The sequence below is a fragment of the Colias philodice genome, chromosome 17, assembly GCF_061535455.1.
Source record: "Colias philodice isolate Cphi_HAF_F1 chromosome 17, ilColPhil1 Martin Lab GWU primary, whole genome shotgun sequence".
NCBI classification, from domain to species: domain Eukaryota; kingdom Metazoa; phylum Arthropoda; class Insecta; order Lepidoptera; family Pieridae; genus Colias; species Colias philodice.
The window spans coordinates 2098806-2118529 of record NC_143102.1 but is presented as its reverse complement, the minus strand read 5'-3'; the positions used below and the strand labels follow the sequence as shown (position 1 = coordinate 2118529).

General features: G+C 32.2%; 4 protein-coding genes across 6 annotated transcripts in view; 2 read left to right on the top strand and 2 right to left on the bottom strand.

The window, feature by feature from the left end:
- Positions 1-69: 69 nt before the first annotated feature.
- On the bottom strand, positions 70-853 carry Lamtor3 (Late endosomal/lysosomal adaptor, MAPK and MTOR activator 3). Its single transcript, XM_089705931.1, has 3 exons — positions 689-853; positions 421-613; positions 70-320 (listed from the first exon to the last, which is right to left on the bottom strand). The coding sequence occupies exons 1-3, from the start codon at positions 730-732 to the stop codon at positions 180-182; spliced, it is 378 nt and encodes a 125-aa protein (XP_089562057.1). The 5' UTR covers positions 733-853; the 3' UTR covers positions 70-179.
- A 255-nt stretch (positions 854-1108) lies between these two features.
- Positions 1109-6393, top strand: LOC149480874 (uncharacterized). 2 transcript variants are annotated; one of them, XM_089705876.1, is made up of 4 exons: positions 1109-1189; positions 1537-2866; positions 3159-3374; positions 4430-6393. In XM_089705876.1, the coding sequence occupies exons 2-4, from the start codon at positions 1618-1620 to the stop codon at positions 4738-4740; spliced, it is 1776 nt and encodes a 591-aa protein (XP_089562002.1). In that variant the 5' UTR covers positions 1109-1189; positions 1537-1617; the 3' UTR covers positions 4741-6393. The 2 variants fall into 2 exon arrangements, with proteins under 2 accessions (XP_089562002.1, XP_089562001.1); XM_089705875.1 differs by having other exon boundaries at positions 1111-1189; positions 1528-2866.
- Positions 6394-11037: 4644 nt separating this feature from the next.
- Positions 11038-13004, bottom strand: LOC149480873 (pre-mRNA-splicing factor Syf2). The gene has a single exon (XM_089705877.1). It carries the CDS (start codon positions 12892-12894, stop codon positions 12184-12186), a length of 711 nt encoding a protein of 236 aa, XP_089562003.1. The 5' UTR covers positions 12895-13004; the 3' UTR covers positions 11038-12183.
- Positions 13005-13519: 515 nt separating this feature from the next.
- Positions 13520-19724, top strand: part of Clic (chloride intracellular channel protein 5) — a 42568-nt gene continuing 36363 nt past the window's right edge. The window contains exon 1 of one of the 2 annotated variants that reach the window (XM_089705765.1): positions 13520-13756. In XM_089705765.1, the coding sequence (XP_089561891.1) occupies positions 13688-13756 (69 nt within the window). In that variant the 5' untranslated portion in view covers positions 13520-13687. The remainder of the gene's footprint in view (positions 13757-19724) is intronic. The other variant, XM_089705766.1, reaches the window with a different exon arrangement.

Here is a 19724-nt window from a genome sequence, read left to right as displayed (position 1 = left end):
TTGTTTGACAGATTTTATATAGTATAATATAATATTATGTAACCAATTGGAATTTAATAAGTAAAAAAAAATGTTTAAATTTTATAATAACATAAATTTACTTTATAATAAGATATACAGTTAGTTTATAGATTACTTTATACATATAATAATTACTTAAAACTAGGCACATAGCTGTATCACGGTGCATCGGCAACTATAGTTCCTAAATCTTTCAAAAATGGTTCAATTTGGTGTTCCAACGCTAATATATGTCCCGTATTACAGTTGTCACTTCCAATAAATGTTATTACTAAAGGTAATTTACTCATTTGAATGACCTGAAATCAGAGAAAATGTTTACGTCTTTGGTATTAAAGAAACATAAAATCTACAAGATAAAAGATAAGTATAATCACAATTCACACATTAGAAATATACCTGATATGTCGAATACATTGAAATTATTGTTTTGTTTCTTCCAAGGCCTAATTTACTGGCTTGGTCAGTAGCCATGCCAAAAGTTGATATAAAATTCGGTCTTAAAGCTAACTGAGGTGCCTTTTCTGTGACTGCTCGTACCACTGGGACTCCGTCCCGATCTGTGATTAATATGCAATGTAGACCATTCACTCTAAAAGAAAAATTAAATGGTAATATACATACAATCTTTGTATTTCAATACATATACAAATTACAATTTGATTACTTTTCAAGTAAATGATTTAAATATTTTCTTAAATCGTCAACCATGACTTATGTAAATATTTTAACTTTATTTTAATTGTTACTTTCTAGTAAAAAGTACAAATTAAAAACACCAAAACAGACAAAATTATTGACACAATGACACTCGTGAAGTCGTGAACATAAAAAAAATCTTTCAATCTAGTGTCATTTTGACGTCAACTGTCCTCTTCATAGACAATTAAACATATGTACCTGTTTTGTGATAACTTACCAACAATCATTAATTCTTGCAAACATATAGAACTGAAAGCTTATAAATTGTATGAAAATCGATAAATTTCATCATTTCGTAATTAAGTAGGTTTATTTACACTCCATATTTTCTTATTATATTTTTAAGTAAAAATTGTTGTTCTGTTGTCTTAAATCTATAGTCTATAACCAAAATGGAAGAATCAGATTGACAAGTTTGTGATTTTCGTAATTTATATTTTTGGGTTTCAAGTATTTTTTTACCTGAGTAAGTTTAAAAATTGTCTTGCACAAAGCGAAATTCAAGATCGTTTAAGTATAAAATATCATATGTATCAATAATTCCATTACTTTGAGTGGATGATGAAAAAAATAGCTTTATTAGGATGATAACAAAAGATAATATAAAAATTCAGCCTTGTCTCGTTATGTGTTATTTTTCGTCACATGTGTACAGTGAGGATTAACAAGTCATGAACGATCCGAGTGCTAAAATACAGGAATGAATACGTAACTAAGAAAGTGATTGTAGGATTTGTGACGTCACTAGAACGAAAAGACAATAAAATATCGCTTCCACCGCTTCTACTTTAAAATGTTTATTAGTTTTTTTAGGTAAGTGCGAGCGTATATACACTGACGTAGTAAGGGGAGACTTCGCGGCGGAGAGGTGGTTTTCCGCGAGGATGGGCGGCGATGTCTGCCCCCTCCGATAGCGCTGCGAGCCCTTCACCATGTGCATGCACGAATATATCGCTCATGCAATTGTTTCATGAGCTAAAACAGAAATTTCCCGGTGTCCCCGATCATGTTGTATCAAACACCATTGAATTGTATTGCCATGATAAAAAAGCTTGTGAGACACATCTCCACCGAGAAGTCAAAACCTCCTTAACACACGCTTATCATGCGTCGTCACTGGCAGCTGCACGTCAGCTCAATGAACTTAAGATCAACCCACCACTGAAGTGTCGCAATCAACCTATTGTAAGGCACGAAGCTGTAAAATTAACAAATGTTAAATCTATTACTTGCCAAGCTCCTCAAAAAGCTTTAATAAGCACAAATACTGAGGCAGATATTCCAAAAGTGAACACTGATGCCAATCAAAATGTTGTTGATTTAAAAACAAATGAACCACCTGCATGCTCGCCAATCACAATTGTGAATCTTGATAATTGCTTCGTAAAGTACAATGCAGAGTCACCCAGTGATTTGGAATTGACAAATGAAAACAGAAAGGTTGATAATGAAAATCATAATAATCAACCTGAAGAATTAAAGGAACAGATAAAAGAAGCTGAGCAACCAGAAAGTACGAATTATAAAATATTAAAGAGCAACAAAATTAAATGTAATTTGCATGAAAGGTTGGAAAGTGCTAAAGAGAAGAAAACTATTAAGAAAAATAAAGAGGAGCCTAAAGAACAGCCACCACCAGTAGAAAGCCAAAAGCCACAGCGACCAAATACATTGAATTTTATAAAACCCAATCCAGATATTGCATTTAGCGAGAACAATAAACATCCTGAGGCTGAATCGTGTCGTACTGTATCACCGGCTCCATCTTTAACAAAATCAGAGGGCAAAGATCATAAAAATAGCCCTTACAGAGCAGACAGAGGGTATCCCCTGAATTTGTCTGTAAACGTCAATTGTCATATGGACTTGAGTCGTGCATATGCTGATCCATGGTTGGAAGACTACGAAAGCCCTAGAGCTATCACATCAGTAAATTTGACGGTTTGCACACCAACGTCCAATATGGCAAGTCCTGTGCGAGAGAGTAGAGATGATGACGGAGGTTTTGAGGGGCATGTGACAGTGACAGTCAGCCCGAGCACACCGAGGCCTGCGGCAAGGCGTAGAGCGCCGCCACCACCGCCTACATCGAGAATTGATTCGCCAAGACCTACCAGAGTGGCTCCTGATCCACCAGGAATGGGTAACTATTTCAAATACTGTTTTTTGTCCATATTTTTTAAAAATATCCTCTATAGAATAGCACAACAAATAACTAAACTAAAAAACTCTATATCCATTAAGGCTAGAAAAATATTCTTAATCTGTTTGTTTTGTTACGTAAACAATGATATTGATGTTTACATTGTACACAGCTGACCTTCAGAAAACTTTTACCGTTAATTAAATATCACTGTGGCATTCAACTATGGTGCTTAATGAATTTGATGATTCTTCACAGAGTGGTAAACTATTTTATTATTAAACAATTTCAGACCGTCTATTAATTGAACGTCAAAAGGAGCGTCTCTCCCGTTTGGCGGCGGCGCTAGTGCAAGAGAAAGGTCGATTGGCACAATTGAATCGTGAGACACAAATCCTGGCTGCTCCCACGCCTACGCCCTCTGCAGCTCAGAGATTGAAAGACCATGTGGAACGGCTGAGAGACGAATGTGATATACTTGCCAAGCGACTCGAAATGGGTGCTAGGGGTAAGTAATTTATGTAGGTACTAGTGAAAGAGTATATGTAGGTAAAATGTTTGCATAAAAAAGATTGACAATGAAACATACAACATCTATGTGACAGCTATTTTGTAATTCTGATAAATATTGATAAAAGCAGCATTGCCTAATTCAATAGTGATGAAACTTAACATTCATATTATGTGAATTTTTTAACAATGTTTTATAATTAATATTCAGGTCTTTTTGTGTTTAAACCAATTTAAATTCTAGAGGCACTAGAGGAAAATATGAATGTATTTAAAAGTAGTATTAGTCTTTGTTTGGTATTATTATGTATAATTCACATGTCCTTGGTTCTAAAGAAATGATGATGCCATTATTGTACATTATTGTATAAGACATATTTTTCGCAATTCTAACTTTGCTTATCAGTATAAGCTTAATGCGGTTTATCTTTCTTACACTGCATGGTTGTTTGTTTTTAGATCTTGGTTGAACGGAAGTATAATATGTTTGTACTACATATTTATATTTTTTATGCAAATCATAATATTGAAAAGAATTACCAGCTGCTATTTTTTCTCTAATGTTGTTTTTTTTAATGACTTAACTTACAAGGTTTTTTAAAAATGTCTGAACTATATTGAATTAAATTCAACACTAAACTCCTATAAGCTTTTATTGTCTTTTTTAAAAAATTCTAATGCATTTCATAAATATAAAAAAAAATTGAAATAGTCAAATCAAAAGCGCGGCGCGTATTATCTGTCAGTGACTACTGTTATCTGTATCTGAATTACTTTTCACGAACACAACTTCTCATTTATCATTATCTACCCTTTGCATACCTTTTTTTTTATAGTGGGGAAATCTTCCAAAGATACCCATGGCCCCCGGGGAAGGAGCCGTGGGTTATGTCGGATTCTTCCCTACTAAAACCCCACTCTGTTCCGTCGAGCCGCTTTAATGATGGGGCCGCGGGTATTTGTTAGAATTCTTCCGCGACCCCCTCGAACCCTTTGCATACCTAACGAACTTGGCCCATGCCCATTCTACATGACATATTAATATCTCCCCAGCGCCCCGGATGATGCCCGTCCCCGAGATAGACGACGCGGGCAACTTCTACAGCAACATCTACACGGGCCAGCGGCCGCCCTCCTCGTGGCAGTGCCACATGTGCACGTTCCGCAACCACCCGCTGCTTGACAAGTGCGAGGAGTGCGACATGCCGCGAATATTCGTAGGTACGTCCCCGGCGACCACGCACGACTCCGGCTTCGGCTCCTTCCGAGACAGGAACAGGCGCGGAGCCAACGCCATCGAACCAGAAGTCACCGACTCCCCCATAACTAACATTGTGGGCGGCTGTCGGGCTGTTAACGTGTAGTGTCAGTGCTCAGTGAGGCCAGTGCAAAACTAACGCATGACAGACCTGGAATGATTTACCGAGTGACGTGATGTTCCTTTAGATGCATGTGTGTTCATTAACCTTCTACCTTCCAATTAGTTACCGTTAATTGTAAGAACTGTTAAGTGTTGCAATATTAATGCTAATTGGAAATGCCATTAGGTTTGCTTTTTACTTAATCTCGTTGAGGATAGACGTAAGTATATTTATTATATTATAATGTTAATATACATCACATTCTTTCTGGTCATGTAGGTCAGTTTCGGATCTCATAAGAAGACTACTAAGCACCTTGCCAAAAATAATGGAAATTATTTAAACGTTTGAATTGGTAGTTCACGTTTGCTCAAATTTTGACTTTTGCTCAGTGCACATTTTTATATAGCGGCAAAAAAGATAATGTTACTTCTTTTTGTACATTATTACACAGATAAAGTTAAATATAAACACCACACTAACATGAGTTTTTATACTTATTGTAATATTTTGTACTTATAAATGGTGAGTATGGAAATATTTTGGCTTTTCAAAGAGAGAAAAGTTTAGTGTAGAATTTGGCAATTTGAAGAAAGTAAAATTAGTGCATAATAAATTTTTAAATTATTCAAAATTATGGATTATGAATGAAATTATTAAATAGTTAATTATAATTATTTTTATGTATATTAGATTATTGATGTGCCTTGTTAAAGGATTTGTTTTAGATTATAAGTCAGGACATAAACAGGGGATTTTTAATTATGAGGTTATTGATGGATATCACAAAATATATCACAGTATTAACTAAAGTAATATCACTGTGATTCATATTTAAATAATAAAATGCGAATTTTAATACACCAACATATTTGATACACAATGGAATAAGAGCAAGAGAACTGACTTGGTATCAAATAATTTATTAAAACAAATGTAATTTGTAAATTTTCTGTGACTCATATACTCAATGACATAAATCGACATACCTACTTATTAATTAGGCTATAAAAAAAACTGGATCAAAATCCATTGTGTAGTTTTAAAGATTTAGGCATACATACAGACATTAGGACAGATGCGGGACGCGCCTTTGCTTTATAGTTTATACTAACCAAAGCAATAACGAGACCAGTATTCAGAAATCAGACCTAAAATTAATGGATTTTTATAACACAGATCATAATTTTCAGTTTTCTTGCTCTTATTCTGATTTCCCAATTGAAAGAGGCAACTTTACACTGCTAATATTTTTAAGCTTTTATATACATTTTTATATTGCAGACTTTTGAAATATTTATTATAATATCGTAAATTAGAAAGATTAAGGCTTAAATTGAATATTTGAATTTAAATTTGCATAATAATTTTGTTTGTATTTATTATTATTTCTATAACTGATGATTTTCGTAAGATCTCTTTTAATTTGGTGCAAATATTTGGCATGGGACATTTCATACAAAATGAATAAATATTAAACAATTAATTGTAGGCTAAATATGTTTTTGCAACTTCATTTATATTGTTAGGTTATATATTAATGTTATGTTTCTTGAAATTCTGACTTGTAGATACTAATTTAGTTATAACTGAAATGAAATTATTGTGATCGATAAATGTTTTATGTATATTAGTTAATAAATTGTTATTCAGTAAAAATAATGAATATTTTATTCCTATTGGGAAACGAAACTTTTAATTTAGTAACCAAATTATAGTTCAAAAAAGTGACAACAAAAAATTTTAGATCTAAGTAGTAAGTAATAAGTAACAGTCACATTTCATTTAAAAGAAAGTTAAGAGCCTGTTACCACTTCCTACTATTTCCTATTTTCCGTAAATATGAATGTATATATTAATGCAATGTGTGTGTGTGATTTTTTCTAATATAATAAAACATATTGAAGCAACACCAACATACAAGGTAAGTCACTAATTATGTTGTCTATGGAATGCTGTCGTGAGTGTTTATTCTAACGATAGTATTGTCTTTGAAAAGCAATTCGCAAATGTTCTAACTGTATTTTGTTTCTGTACAGTTCGTGCTCCGGATGGAATTACTGTTCGCTTAATGCCCGGTCGTCGGAGTAAGTATATCAACATTATAAGTTAGAAATAATCCGTTACTAAAACGCAATATGGCTCTACACTCAGTGCCTATATATTATAGAGTTTAATTGGCAACTACAATCCAAAATTTTTCGTTTTCAGAGATTGTGCGGTCGTGGGTTTTATGAAACGAAGTAATATCTACGAATTACAAGTTCTCTAATCTATCTTAAGTGCAGTAGTCGAAAACAATCTGTGATATTCGCATTTGGTCATTAAAGTCTGATTTTACGTTGATATTTTGAGTCACATTCCAAATTGTAAGAAGGCTTGTCTATGATTGCATTTTATAGGCTTCGGGAAAATAACGATAAAGTATGAAATCAAATCTTTCCTATTCTCACTCGAGTGCTCTGTTGTACCAAATGCGAATAACTGTATGTTATTTACATTTTATCACTGCTGCACTTTAGGTGGATAGGAAAGTACTACGTAGTGAAAATAATCTATAAGTACGTACCTATTGTAATACATACTATTTAAAATATCTTATCAATTTTGTATTTATCGTTAGATATTTTGATAAATTACTGAGAAATCTATATCAAAGCTTGGTTGAAGTCGAGACGATGTATTTTATTTTTTCTTTTACTTAATAAGAGATATGTTTATGAGTAGAAACACTATAGAAGCTTGTTTCAAATTAGGAATTTAAGTATCTTCCAGAAAAATGATACTAGAATTTTGTTTTCATTGATAAATGTGAACCGCAACAGAAATGAAGTCATATGTATTCACAGTAGACTGTTTAGGAGAAAATATAACTAAATACCTACATCGATTTAAAATCAATGCAATTCGTGTAAGTAAAAAATATTTATTTATTCATTATATGTAGGTATATTAAAACAAACATAATATAATGTACTTAAAAATATAAATATAAAAGAAAAATATACAAAAGCACCACATTTGCTATGGTGCTGTATATATATATATAATATATATTTTTGTGAATGAAAAATTTACCGTAGCTAAATAGTTCAACCAAATTAGTAACTTCATAACTTGTAAAATCATTATTCTATCTAAAATCCCAGACATCGACAACAATGTTGTAAATATACGCTTTAAAATCAATATCAAAATAAAATATTACATATTATACGTACTTTTAAAACAGCACAGAATACTTAACTATCTATATTTTTAAATAAAGATAAATAATTTATTAATTTGCATAAAAATGTTTTTTTTTACAAAACTATGTAATTCTTTAAAAAATGTAATTTAATTCAGTTCTGTGAAAGATTCAATACTTTGGCTTAAAAAGATGTAAGTCTTATGCCGCCACTTTTATGTGGATAATCGCATTGTAACTAAGTATGTAGTGTGTACGTGAGAATGACAAGAAAAGATGTTATACCTATCGGCTTAAAACTAGACGATTGAAGCGTTTATGTAAAATAAACAACTAGACTCACAATCACGCTCAAAAATTGTCCAAAGCAAATCTCTGCCTACTTATCTATTTGGCAGAGTTTTGAATGATTGCATACAACAGGCTGAACATTATTGCAACGTAATAAGGTGTTAATTTCATTGAAATGTGTTGTATCACGCGCTCGGACATTTTTTGACGACCTTTTAAGTTTTAACAAGCAAAATAATTGCAGTCTATTTGTTTATAATACGTCAATGAATTGAATCCGTAGATTTTGTTTAAACTTCCCGAACAATTTGTAAGGATTAACTAAGTAAATTACACTTACTCTAAAAGAAACCGAGTCAAATTTCCTCTTACACGAATGAAAATGATTGAAGCAACATAATTTAAATCAAAACGACGAATTTACACTTACATGTATAAGATCAATAAAATATTTAAATACCTATGTCTTCTGTCGATTGTATCTTCTGAAACTTAACAACAGTATTTTCCTTAATTATTGTCCTCCAATATAAATGTTTAATATAGTCCTACTTATTTTACAGAATTTTATGTCGCTTGTAATTTTGTTTCGATTATTCCTTTTAAAGTCGATACAATATATTTTATGGATTGATGATGAAAAAGTTTATTATCCAGTGTTACTAGCTTTTAATAATACTTGAAGATAATAAAGAGTTTGTAAGCGATTATGTAAAACAACCAAAGTATGAGATGTTATAACATTTTGAAAACAGTGTCTTTGCAGCAAAGAGCAAAGAATTTTAAGATACATTCTTGACGAGAATTGACGACTGAGCAACGACATGCAACGATGATTCATATTTCAAGAACTCAAATATTCTTTGTGAGGAAATAAATAGAGCCGCCTAAACCAATCAGAACTATATCTAGAAGTGATTTTTTTTGCCTTTGCTTTATTTAAATATAACTTGCTTAGCATCTCCTGGCTTCTCCTGCTGAGTCATGATCTAAGGACAGACGTCTGACAAAAATATAATAAAAGCCATAATTATTGTTGGTTCGACATTATTTTATGAAGACATTAATTAATATCCGTGGACATAGAAAATAGAATAGGTACTAGAAGGTCCATTAGTAATCCCAATTGTAAACGTCTACCAACACAAAATGAATATTTGATTTCAAATACATGTATCAATTTTATCACTGTGTTTTCAAATAAAGTTAAAAAAGTTTACCTTATCAAAATTGTTTAGATAAAATGAGTTATCACAATGCAATGCTCTTCCAAGAATTGCTATAGTGAGATAAACACTTCCATTGCTTATCTTTTATTAATATTGATGATAATCAGTTATTATTAGGCCATTTGTGTCGTATTCTAAAGATAAAATGATTGTTTCTTAATCAATGTTTAATAAAGAAACCGTAGTTAAATTATTTTATCCTGGATCTACTCATCAATGACCGAATATTGTGAGATTATCATAAGTATTATACCTTAAACATAGATATGCCGCGCCCCTGCTAATATATATGCAATTCTTTAATTTAGATCATAGATTACAGCTGTTATACTTACAATTAATATGTTACATATATTATGATAATATATATTATGATGATAATTCTATGATAAACGGATAATGCGTTACTTATCCATAGAAAAATGGATAGCGAAGCTCCCTTGAAGTCCGTATATTTTCATCTCGTTGTGATATTCGTATTCATTGTAAACATTTAAACAAATGTAATACCTAGTTGAATAGACATATTGCGGATTTGCTGGCAACCCGCAACACTGCATGAAGCATGCACTGAAAAGTTCTCGACCGAGGAGCGACAATATTTCAATAAAAACATTGTTATGCAACTGTTGCTCATCAAATGTTTGCCATAAATACAAGTCTTTAATAATTCTCCCCAAACTGCCTATCTGCAAATCTTCCATATTCTTTGGTTCATATTCAAAATGTAACGCTTAATCACATGTGAAATACAACTAAGACCACACAACATATTCTGTGCTCTCACTAAGGCCTTAAAAAATCCTAACTACATAATGCCGAAATTCCTTGCCCAACAATAATGAACGTGCTTTAGAGAAGCTTTACTTTTGATGTTTTTCTTTAATAGTCATGAACAATAGACGCTACTACAAATTACAAACAAGAAATTTTAGTAACTACCCTCATTACATTTTTAATATTAGATGCCTTCCCAACATACGCATGTTGAGATAATTATTGTTATTTTGTACTTATCTGGTCGAATTCGCTTGTGATAGCAGTCGGAAGGCTTTTCAGATGTAGTAATAAAGTATTAAGTAGGTAACATCCAAGCATAATGCAATCAACCAAATATCAAAGTCGTATGATTGAACCTTGGTAATCTGTATGCAAAAGGAACTGGTAAAATTTGTAACTTAAACTGTGATTTCTAGTCCATGCTCTGAATAGGCCTGTTATTTTCTAAATGGAAAAAAAATTGCAATCATATAGAATTTTGAAGGCATATTGATTATTCAGCTTTATGTACTTATTTTAAGTAAAAAGCATTTGTATGTATAAATAAAATTGTGCTCATCTTTAGCTTGAATCTATTTAGCATGCTTTGATTTTAATTGCAATTGAAAGGCAACATAATATATATTAAACTTCCATCAGAATACCTAAAAATCAACTAGAGTAGAAACAGTAATATAATTGAAACTTCAAAGTTGAAATCAATAGTATATAATATATCCACATTTCTTAAAAATCTAAGCGTGCTTTAAATAGATAAAAAGCTATAATTGTATATATTATGAGTAAGTACCATGTATTGTTATTTTTGCTTCTGATTATTATCGTAAAAATGTGCAAGTTTTTAAATTATTTTGTACCTAACGAATACGTGTTGAATTATGAGTCACTATTCGAAAATATAATAAATCGATGGCTTACAATGTTTTTCTACAAAAAGCTCAAAAGAAATCAATGAACAAAACTATCATCGAAATATTCGTATCATTTTAAAGAACTTTAAGAATTAAGTAGGTACATAATATTTACAAATGTTTTTAATTTATAAAAATGTACTGAATATAAATTAGACATTTATCACTAGTCATTAGACAGTTAGCTACTGCTTGCAACATCTATACCAATATTTTAAGGCTGAAGAGTTTGTTTGTTTGAATGCGCTAATCTCAGGAACTGTTGGTCCGATTTGAATAATTATTTTGGTGTTAGATAGCCCATTTATCGAGGAAGGCTATATATCATCACGCTTAGACCAACAGGAGCGGAGCATTGCGCGTGAAACCGCGGAGCAGCTAGTTAGAAATAAATTGGACTTCCTATTTTATTACAAGTCACCAAAAATGTTAAAACTTGCACAGTTTTACCCATTTCTAGTGCTTTATAGTATTTGAATTAGAGGATATGTATCTTATACTTGGTATATGTACTTACTATCATGTGTATCAAAATAAAACTTGTTATTGAAATTTGTTTAACTTGTTTTTTATTATCTTATCCTACAGTTTAATATCTAAAGTTTTGAAGAAGAATGGTAAAAATACATTCTAAAAAAGAACATCGGAAATGAGAGTATCAAGAAATTTGTATATTGAATTTAACTATTTCACTTAAAATCCATTTTGGAAATTATATCTGCCTTTGTAGCTATATGAACAGTACAGGGATGGTAGGTATTCAATTTACTATCATTATTATTTTTGGAGAACTAAAAACATTAATATATCATTTTCAAATCCTTTCATTGAAATGCTAATAAATACTTTTAAAAAGTGCCTAGGAATCTAAATTCATGTGAAAACTGTTATTATGAATTATTTAAATCCAGATAAATAAGATTTACTACTCAATTTAATTAAATTATCTGTAAAAAAATTCAAGAGAAGTCACTCTTTTATACCATTATTGTCCTTTTCTTAATAGATTTACATTATTTACAGAATAACATAAAAACAATGCAATTTATATTGCAGTTCCTCGTTCCAAATTCTGTTTAATCTCTGCAGTGTGTTCTCCATAGAATCGTTCCAACTTCTTGTTGAATTTGGCATTCCGTTCATTAATGTAATCAATATCAGCATCATCATTGTGTGTACGTCTCCGAGAGTATTTAGCTCTTTTAGCAATCTGTCCTTCCAAGTCATCTACCATTTTATCCACTGCTTCCTTCCTGTCTTTATGCATCCCGTGAATAATAACGTTCGGACCGCCGTAAAAGGCGTCGCCATATTTTTGCTTCTGCTGTTCATATTGCTCCATATCTGCTGACGGCATATTCTTGACGAGACGGTTATATTGTCTAACTGTCGCTTGCTCGTAGGTCGAGAAGCCTTGATCTGGGTTCTTTTTCTTCTTTTTACGTTCCAATCTTTCTGCTTCTACCGCTGATATGTTAAGTAATTTGACTCGGTCGTAATCTTTCCCTTCTTTGGATGCTTCCTCGCGTTTATTCTGGTCGTCCATTAACCATTCTGCTTGGCGGCGTTTGGCTTCGTAGTTTGATGGCAACTTGTTTCTAGCTTCTTCAGCTACAACTTCTTGATGATTGTGGGACCTTGCTTCGTTTCTAGCGTTGTGCAAGGTTCGGAGTCTTTTCATGCGTTCTGCTTGCTTTTCAGCAAATGACAATTCTTTAGGAGCTGTCGTTGCTTGTTCTACTTCATTTGAACTCATTTTTAACTTAATATGGAAACCAATTCAGATAATTTTACAAATAAACTAATATATATAATAACAACAATAAAATACGTGATCAACAAGGAAATGTCAACTGTCAATGTCATAGATTATAGACTTATGGAGTGTGGTGCACAGAGCAAGTAATGCGTGGTGAATATTGATCTATAGTTTATGCATACTTAATTGTCTATTGCAATAAGATTGCAATATTTATCAAAACTAGACTCTAGATAGGTACAGTTTCTTATAAATAAATCTATATAATATTATTATTAGTAGTTACTACTATAACGAAACAAACTATTAATTTATAGAAATAAAAATTATTACTAATAATTAAGTATAGTCTATTAATTAGTCCTTAGATCATTACTTAATGATCTAAGATTTAGTCATAATTCTGGTGTATAATGATTCCATTTCCATATACAATTAGGAAGTTTACTAGAAGGAAGACAACTTTATTGTGTAGTGTGTGTCAAATGTATTTACATGAATTATTAATTTCGTATTCATACTATCGTAATGCCACATATAAATAAATAGTTTAGTCGTGGTTAAGTCATTTGCCTTCAAGCCTTCTTCAAGCTCCTTCAAGTCATCAATTCTGAATCAATCATCAATGATTCCAACGTGAAGTTCTCACAAAACAGGTGCCCAAGCCCCAACCGTCAAGTGAATAACCTGAAGTGAGCTAGTAAAATTGTAACGTGACTGAGTGACGGTTGTGTGTTCAGTGAATATTTGTCGAATATTTTTTTAAGTCGAGTGTTTATTTGAAAATACGATGTCGGATGAAATTGCTGAAAATGGAACGGCGAACGGAGACGTTCCTGAAATCGAGCTCATTATTAAGGTATTGTTTTATTTTAGCACGTGTTTTGTTCAGGATTATCTACTCCGGTCACCTTAACAACATTGCACTTACTTAGCTGATATTCATATTTTGTAGAGTTGGCAATGTCAGGGATTTTTTGCCGCTATTCAATGATCTCGAAATCGTTTACAATTATCAGTTTTGAGAACACGACTTGTATGGAAGACTCGTATATGCATGAAAGTATACTATTACTGCACTTGTAATGCATGTTATTTAGGTCACTTGCCGTTGTTTTGTGTCTGATGCATTATGTATATGACCATTATGTTTTGAGATTTACGGTTTGACATAAATGTTGAGATGAGGTCATTTCTTCATTGGATTATTGTATATAGAACATTCATGACTCATTTGTCGTGGAACACCCGATATATAAATTATTATTTTTAGAATTTCGTTTTATGGCTATTAGCTCATGGCCTCGTAAGGATAATTATTATTTATTACCATTAACTAATTGGTATTCCCATTAGTTAATGTGAAAAGTGCACCACAACCTGTTTTCTGTTTTATTTTTCGTCATTCAAATTTAATCGAAATACCTAAGTTTTGTGCTTATATAAGTTCAATACTACAATAACGTTGCTTTAAAATTTATTGAGGAAAAAGTTCCATACATAATCAATGAAACAGTATCATGTTACACCTTTAATTGGGAAAATTCATATGATATGATAATCTTGATCTAGTTTTAACATTATTGAAACCATAAAAACTTTTAAGATAGAATACCTAGAAAACTGTTCCCAAATACTTCTGTATCTAGTTATTTTAAACTATAGATTAATGAAATACCAATTATGATAATATAACTTAGCTGCAATGTTATCTTGAGATTAATAATAATTACTAGATACTTATAATAAAGTGAAGTCCCATGTCCCCTAGTTGGGTAAGGGACAGATCCATTATACATCTGTTTCACTGGTCGTTTTTATTTAGGGACAAGTAGGTGATCAGCCTTCTGTATCCTGCCTTACCGAGACATTTTTTTTCTTCATCTCCACCAGGAATCGAACCCAGGACCCCTTGGTTCTACGCACACGCGTCAACCACTGTACCAAGGAGGCCGTAACTAGATACTTATAGTGATCTATAACTATTTTCATAGCAATTATTATCAAACACATTCAATTGCTTTAATTAATTTGTATTTCATGTCATAGAACTATATTAGTATGACTCGTGAGTAGTATCTCCTATCAGACTTAATTTCGTAATTCTGTTTCTATATGTATAGGATTTTATCGTTCAGATATAAAACATTTCAGTTTCTATTTAAAACTATCCGTTGTCTATAACATTAGCACGTTTATTATTAGAATATAATCGTTTTTGGCTATGTAGCTTGTAGATATTTGTCTATTACTGAAACAATCTAAATTTTGAAAAGGATAAACATTTAAATTACTTGTACATTTCATTTCAAGACATAAAATGTTTATATTTTATGTCTTGAAATGAAATTTAAAAACATTTCCAAATAATTCTATTACCATTGATATGAAGTTATGTATTCCATAATTATTATAATAACTCGAATGTGAATATTAAACATGTGGTCATCTATTTATATACAAACAAAAACATAAATATAACTTTCATTCAGAAAGTGTATTCGCTACTGCCGTTGGGCGCTTGCCAAGCTGTTTTACTTTAAATTTGTTTATTTGTGCATCCGCACTGGAAACTGTGTTATTGTGCCAATGTCATCGTCTTTTTGTAGCTATGAGTTTTTTGTATCATCGCTATAAAGTAACTGTTGTTAGCTTTTTATTGATTTGCTTGCTGATTGAAAATATCAAGTGTAATTTATAATATTGCAGATCTTGTTAAAGAAACAAGATATGTTTATATACAATAAAGTAATATCAATATATAATTAAATCTCTGATCCGTAATATTGCTGTCTTTAAAGAAATTAGAAACTACAGAACAACCAAACTCTCAACAACTATATTATTTAATGAGACATTATCAATCTTTATAAATACCCACAACACCCATAATTACAGTCATTAAAAATTGCATGGTCATTTTAGCTGCTTACTTGTGTATTTCAAATATGTGAGGAGAAAGAAGTGAAGATATCAATATGCTTGATAACTTTTTCATTTCGTAGTTTTGTTAGTAGGTAGGTATGTACAATGAAAGACAATTATTACGAACTCAGAAATAGAGTCAGTCTAATTAAAGGAATACAATTTTTTATCTAATATTATTAACCAAGATATATCATATTGTGAATTACGTATGGTAATGTAGCAAAATTATATAATTTTAATTGGCATTATATTATTTACGCGTAACGAGACAGCACTCTTTAGTCGCCTGAGCTCGCGCATCCTAAATAAATGGTCGCTATGAACGCAACTATAGACAAGATGATTCAGTATATCTCGAACGTAATAGTTTACGGAAGTAATAGCGAATATTTATTCTGTGGTAATAGACAACCCGCGTTTTTTATTGCGCGGATGCGGGTTAATGGTTGTTTTAATTAATTTTTATATTTGCCAAAATAGACGTGAATTGCATGTGAATGGCGTAATGAATATCTAAAATAAATTTTGGTTTGGCTAATTTTTATTGGGCAAGCATAATGTTAAAGATCGTCTATGACGGACGCTTTCGCGTGTATAGCGGTCAGATAGAATAATCGACGATAGTAGAAATAATTGGATTTGCGTACTGAACTTGGAATAATTAATTCAATATCAATTGCCAAGTTCATTGTGAAAACAATTCATTAAGAATCTAATTTACGCAATGAAAGTTTTGAATAATATAATAGTCACACTCGTTTTCTAATCAAATATGTATTTCCATCAAATATGAGTAGCTACTTCAATAAAATTTTATGTACCTACTTGGTAACTGGAGATAGAGGAAGTTGTGGCAGTTCAGATAAATATATTTTGTGTTTTATAAATATCCCTCGGTTTTATACATTCTGTTCACACCCAACAGTTTTCAGCATAGCATTCCTGGATAGATGCGCTATCGAATATCAATAAGTCATTATTGCAAGGGTCGCATGCATAGTTTTAAAAAAAATGTAACTTAAAAACCATTTTAAACAATCGTAAATTTCGTAAAAGTTGTTGAAAGTGGCTACCACCAGCCACCAGCTGTAATACATACTCAGCACCTTTTAATGAATGATTGTATAATATTTAAGCAGTTTTGTTTATCTTTACACAAAAGGACTTCTAGAAGGTTCCAGTCCGAGCATCCTCGGGCATTCCGCTAGAGAGAGCGCATGCGCGCCTTCGAAACAGAAACCTTGCGCGGGCGCCGTCCTCAGAGAAAGTGACGCGACACGCGACAGATCGTGCCTAGAAATGAGTGACATGATCGAATTACCATACCAGCTAGATAAAATCACGATTATGATAATTAACCGTTTTGTTAGGACACACTGATCCAACCCACGATTTGTTTTTAAATTATAATCTAGAGCTTTACGCCAGTCGCCACCTACACTAAGATCTGAATTAAATGAATATATTACATGTATAAATGCAGTTTTGTAATTCATAATTAAATCTTCACTTTTACCCATTAAAAATTATCTCGCTTTTATGATGTCGGTTGCTATAAATTGTTGGTAGATATAGATAAGTAACAATGCATCTGCATATTCACACCTTCAAATTTCTCTGATATCGTATTTATAGGATTGTAAATAACTTTTATTATATAGGTACATACTTTTGAACCGATAATAATGAGAACCCTTCATCTCGGACGTCAACATATTACATTAATATAGCATTGTGATTAAAATTCTATAACCATTACTTACAATGTGGAATGAACAATTTTTATAACCAATCATTAATAAAGAAATGATCTATTACCTCTTCGTATTCAAACGTGGTTTTAAATTGAATGTTGGTACAAGTTATTAATCATTACGTAATAAATAAAATTGCTCTCATAAATTCTTTGTCATTATTTCATACACATGAGCAGCTAGTTAGAAATTATACCGTATACTAAATGTCAAATAGTAATTAATAGACTACAGGCCCATGTTGAAAAAATTATGGGTCATTTGACCCACCACCTGACCTATCTAGAATGATATAAGAGCATAAAATAAAAAGATTCAGCACTATGACGTCACTTGTAAGCTGTCCACCTGAGTGCAGATGAGAATTCGAAGGTTCAGGTAGAGATTTTCTCCCCTTGTCTCCATGATTTTTGTACGGCGTTGCGGAATAATGGCTTAAAAGCAGTATAGAAATAGTATGACACAGATGCCGTACAAAAATGGTGGTCCACAAAGTCGGAATTTATTTTTATTTTTCGACAGTTGCCGGGGTAAATTTGGTCATTTGATTTTGTACGGCATCTGTGTCATACTATTTCTATACTGCTTTTAAGCCATTATTCCGCAACGCCGTACAAAAATCATGGAGACAAGGGGAGAAAATCTCTACCTGAACCTTCGAATTCTCATCTGCACTCAGGTGGACAGCTTACAAGTGACGTCATAGTGCTGAATCTTATTATTTTATGCTCTTATATCATTCTAGATAGGTCAGGTGGTGGGTCAAATGACCCATAATTTTTTCAACACGGGCCTGTAGTCTATAAGTGACATACTCGTAATTATTGTTTAGTTCAGTCACCAGCTTGCCTACTCTTATAATGGACCCTTGGGGCCTGTATAATTCAAACAATAATTAAATGAAATTTACGTCTTTTATTCTAAAAAGGACCAATTTTATTTATTTCTTCAAATACCAAATTGGAAACGATTGTTATCGAGTAGAATTTATTCAGAATAAAGTGTATGTGTATCGAATTATTTTATTAGAGCAAAATTCAGATATAAGTAATCCGTTTTTTGTGCTCTATCATAAAAATTGAGAATCGCCATTAAATAATCAAAATTTTTAAATAAAAATTTACTGCAACTATTTTGTTTTGTTATGACAAAACACAAAGAAATCAACTATCAACTATATATAGTATCAACTATACCACTTATTTCTGGAGTAAGTACTCCATTGCAAACAATTGATAAAATAATACGCTATGTTATTTCAAAACAATTCATTTCTGTTGCCTTCGCGATTGCATTAATTTCATATACATATTGTGATAAGGATTTCCTAGAATTCTGGCAATATAGGTATGTGCTTACAATTACTATTTGCAAACATTTCCTTGAATAACATTTAAGTAATATTCCACCATATTATATTTATTTGCGTGTGTAGAAGGCATTTATTTGACAGTTGCAGTTGAACGCACGCTTTGTCTTAACCAATTATGAACTATACAACTTCCCCCTATTTAAAACCGCAGTAAAATCCGGACAAAGACACTATAATCTGGTTCTACTGAAAATCAGCGTTTGCTAAGTAGCTACCTTGCTTGATCTACGTATATCCGTCTTCTTATTTTACTCCTTATTTGCATTCCTCGTATTTTTTGTTTATAATGGAGTCAAATTCAAGATTGACTCCTGAACTTGCCCACTCTTAAGAAGAGTCATATATCATTGATCGTCGTGTTTGAAGCTAAGCGGTACAACTGCGCTATTCTTGTAAACTACAATTGTAACAATCCTATAAAAAGTGCATACATCGTCTCGACCTCGTCTCTTATGGCTGGTTCACACTTTGATTAGTGTGAGTGCAGGTGATTAGTGCGAGTGCAGGTGTGTAGTGCGAGTAGTGTCCAATTGACTGCGAGTGCAGGTGATTAGTGCGAGTGCAGGTGTGTAGTGCGAGTAGTGTCCAATTGACTGCGAGTGCAGGTGATTAGTGCGAGTGCAGGCACGCTGCGAGTGAGGGGGAAGGGAGGGCGCGCGGGACGTGGCTACTCGCAGTCCACTCGCAAAAAAATAGAACACGCTTCTATTCACTTTACTACACAGCCTACTAAACACTCGCACTAAACAGTCGCTGTCCACACGTAGTACTAC

Coding starts and splice junctions, on each gene's coding strand:
- Lamtor3 (XM_089705931.1), bottom strand. CDS start 732: ATGGTTGACGATTTAAGAAAATATTTAAATCATTTACTTGAAAA. Junction 614..688: donor TTAAATCATTTACTTGAAAA/GTAATCAAATTG, acceptor TTTTTCTTTTAG/AGTGAATGGTCTACATTGCA. Junction 321..420: donor CAATGTATTCGACATATCAG/GTATATTTCTAA, acceptor CTCTGATTTCAG/GTCATTCAAATGAGTAAATT.
- LOC149480874 (XM_089705876.1), top strand. CDS start 1,618: ATGTCTGCCCCCTCCGATAGCGCTGCGAGCCCTTCACCATGTGCATGC. Junction 2,867..3,158: donor TCCTGATCCACCAGGAATGG/GTAACTATTTCA, acceptor AAACAATTTCAG/ACCGTCTATTAATTGAACGT. Junction 3,375..4,429: donor ACTCGAAATGGGTGCTAGGG/GTAAGTAATTTA, acceptor ATATCTCCCCAG/CGCCCCGGATGATGCCCGTC.
- LOC149480873 (XM_089705877.1), bottom strand. CDS start 12,894: ATGAGTTCAAATGAAGTAGAACAAGCAACGACAGCTCCTAAAGAATTG.